Source organism: Sinocyclocheilus rhinocerous, unplaced genomic scaffold (assembly GCF_001515625.1).
Source record: "Sinocyclocheilus rhinocerous isolate Xijiao unplaced genomic scaffold, SAMN03320098_v1.1 scaffold2267, whole genome shotgun sequence".
Classification (NCBI taxonomy): domain Eukaryota; kingdom Metazoa; phylum Chordata; class Actinopteri; order Cypriniformes; family Cyprinidae; genus Sinocyclocheilus; species Sinocyclocheilus rhinocerous.
In genome coordinates this window covers 1-2,352 of record NW_015625573.1, presented here as the reverse complement: position 1 = coordinate 2,352, position 2,352 = coordinate 1, and the positions used below count along the sequence as shown (strand labels likewise).

General features: G+C 37.5%; 1 protein-coding gene across 1 annotated transcript; it reads left to right on the top strand.

The window, feature by feature from the left end:
• Positions 1-11: 11 nt before the first annotated feature.
• LOC107750975 (40S ribosomal protein S8-like) lies at positions 12-2,349 on the top strand (the record flags this gene model as incomplete). Its single annotated transcript, XM_016566544.1, has 4 exons — positions 12-586; positions 1,005-1,111; positions 1,304-1,403; positions 2,279-2,349. Coding segments are annotated over exons 1-4 (282 nt in total), but the record flags the coding sequence as incomplete, so codon positions are not given.
• Between the last annotated feature and the right edge of the window lie 3 nt (positions 2,350-2,352).

The following is a 2,352-nucleotide window of genomic DNA, read 5'->3' as shown; positions in this document are numbered from 1 at the left end:
TCACACTGGATACAACCTCTTCACCGAGTGTGATTTTCCTGATTCCATGAATGCAGTTGTGTTCGCATACTGCGTCAGCCTCATTATACTTTTCAGCAACTTTTACTACCAGAGCTACATAACCAGGAAGAGCAAGAAGTCTTAACAGCGTTGGTCCACATGATGAGCAGAGGACTCACCCGTCCTTTGATAGACTAATTTGTCCATTGCTGTTCTCATTGTAGTCCTGCCTCAGCTATGTTTAGTCATCAGGACTGAAAATTTGGTGAAACCATTTACCCCATATCTAATTTGGTTTGTAAATGACTTATCCAATAAAGATGTGACATCTCTTATTATTCCTTTTTGCACTTTGGAACATCAACCGAAATAAATTGAACTGTAATTTCATTTGAAATAAGATGGAACATTATCGTTTTGCATGGTTAAAACAGCTTTGTACTGTCTTATAAATTGTGTGTTTCTATTAACAACAGTGAAGTGCACTAGATGGCACTATTTACGTATCTTTACCGCAGCTGCCTCAGACGATGTTCTCGCGCAAATTCTCGCGATAATTAGCAAAGTCGAAGGCACCCAGAAATGGGTAAGCATTTCGTAATTACCTCAATAACGCAGGTCTTTCTTCAGCCTTTGCGACACTTTATGAACCCTAAATTTACAATCACAGTATAGACATAATATATATTAAGTGTTTGATATGTGAATAAACAGCTTATGACTGGCATGATTGCGTTACTGCGTATCCCTGAAGTAAGCTGTATTTAGTCAAGAGCTCTTCAGGTTTTAGTTTTGCACTACAAACACAGTCGTCAAAATCACATATTTATTAACTGAACCATATACTCAAATCAAGCTGCGCGCTTATTTCCTGCAAATACAGCAGACCATTATTTCTTTTTAGGCATTAAAAGTAATGACATTTGGCGTAGGTGCATGTAATTGACCATTTCCGATGTAATGTCAGTTCCTTTGTATGTGTTTTTCATATCTGTTCTCTTCAGGTATCTCCAGGGATCACTGGCACAAGCGTCGTAAAACAGGAGGGAAAAGGAAACCCTACCATAAGAAAAGGAAGTATGAACTGGGTCGCCCTCCTGCCAACACAAAGGTGCGAGACTTTGGTTGACCAGCGTCTAAAAATAAGCATCAGTATATGTGTGTCATTTCCTAAGAGACGCAGGCTACATTGTGGTTTAATATAATATGTTGTTAATTAAGCTACATAAAGAATACATGAAAATGTATAGAAATTTAAATGAACAAAAATAAATAATTGTAATAATTATTTGTAAACTTTTAGATCGGTCCCCGTCGTATTCACACAGTGCGCGTGCGGGGAGGCAATAAGAAATACCGCGCGCTGAGACTGGACAGTGGGAACTTCGCCTGGGGCTCAGAGTGTAAGTGCACATCTCTGCTCATAACAACACTTCTTTCTTTCTTTCTTTCTTTCGCTTTTTCTTCTGCTCCTCCTCCTCTTATTCCAGCTCCAAAAGCAATTGATTACATTTCTCATTGACCTAACACTTATACAATCTTATGCTAGCGAGTCATTGCGACATTTGCATACTAAATTACTGCGATTCATTACATAAAACCTTGTAAGCCCTTCATTTGTTACCTTATTTATTAATGTAGTTAACAATTTCTTTATTTGGTCATTTTTAAATTCATCTCGTTTGTAAGATGAATTTTGTTTGTAGGTTTTAGGACTATCTGACCAGCTCTGTTGAATTTCTTTATTATTGACTTTTTAATCGTGCAGACGTTCATTAAAATGCTAATCATTGTGGTCTACTGAAGGAGTGTCCAAGCAGTCAGTCAAAATTCTTATGTTGCAAACTTACAAATCGGTATATATAACCAATATTTTTATTGGTTGTCAGGACACTGAGTCTGTGTGTCAGTGCATTTAGAAGTATTAAAACCATGAAATGCCTTTAGACTGAGATCATGGAAGTGGTGCCTGGAAATTTTCTCATAAATTTTGTGTGAAGTCTCTGATGTAACACTTCACTATAAAACAAAACAATTTGCTTGAGCAGGGAAAACTGTTGAATTGACCTTTTCTTAAATGTCTGTCTCATGGGTTGCATGGACATATTTCAGTTTTTACGCATGGCATACATCATGCCATGTGAATTATTTCTTCTCTGTGAGCAAATCTAAACATGGCATTGGTGAAATCCCACTCTGCGAGTTCTCTGGGGGGTTTTTTTCTCTCGTTTTTTGGAAATAATTAAAAGTACATGTAATTTTTCACTCTAACTCACAGGTTGCACTCGCAAAACCAGGATCATTGATGTTGTGTACAATGCCTCCAACAATGAGCTTGTGAGAACCAAGACC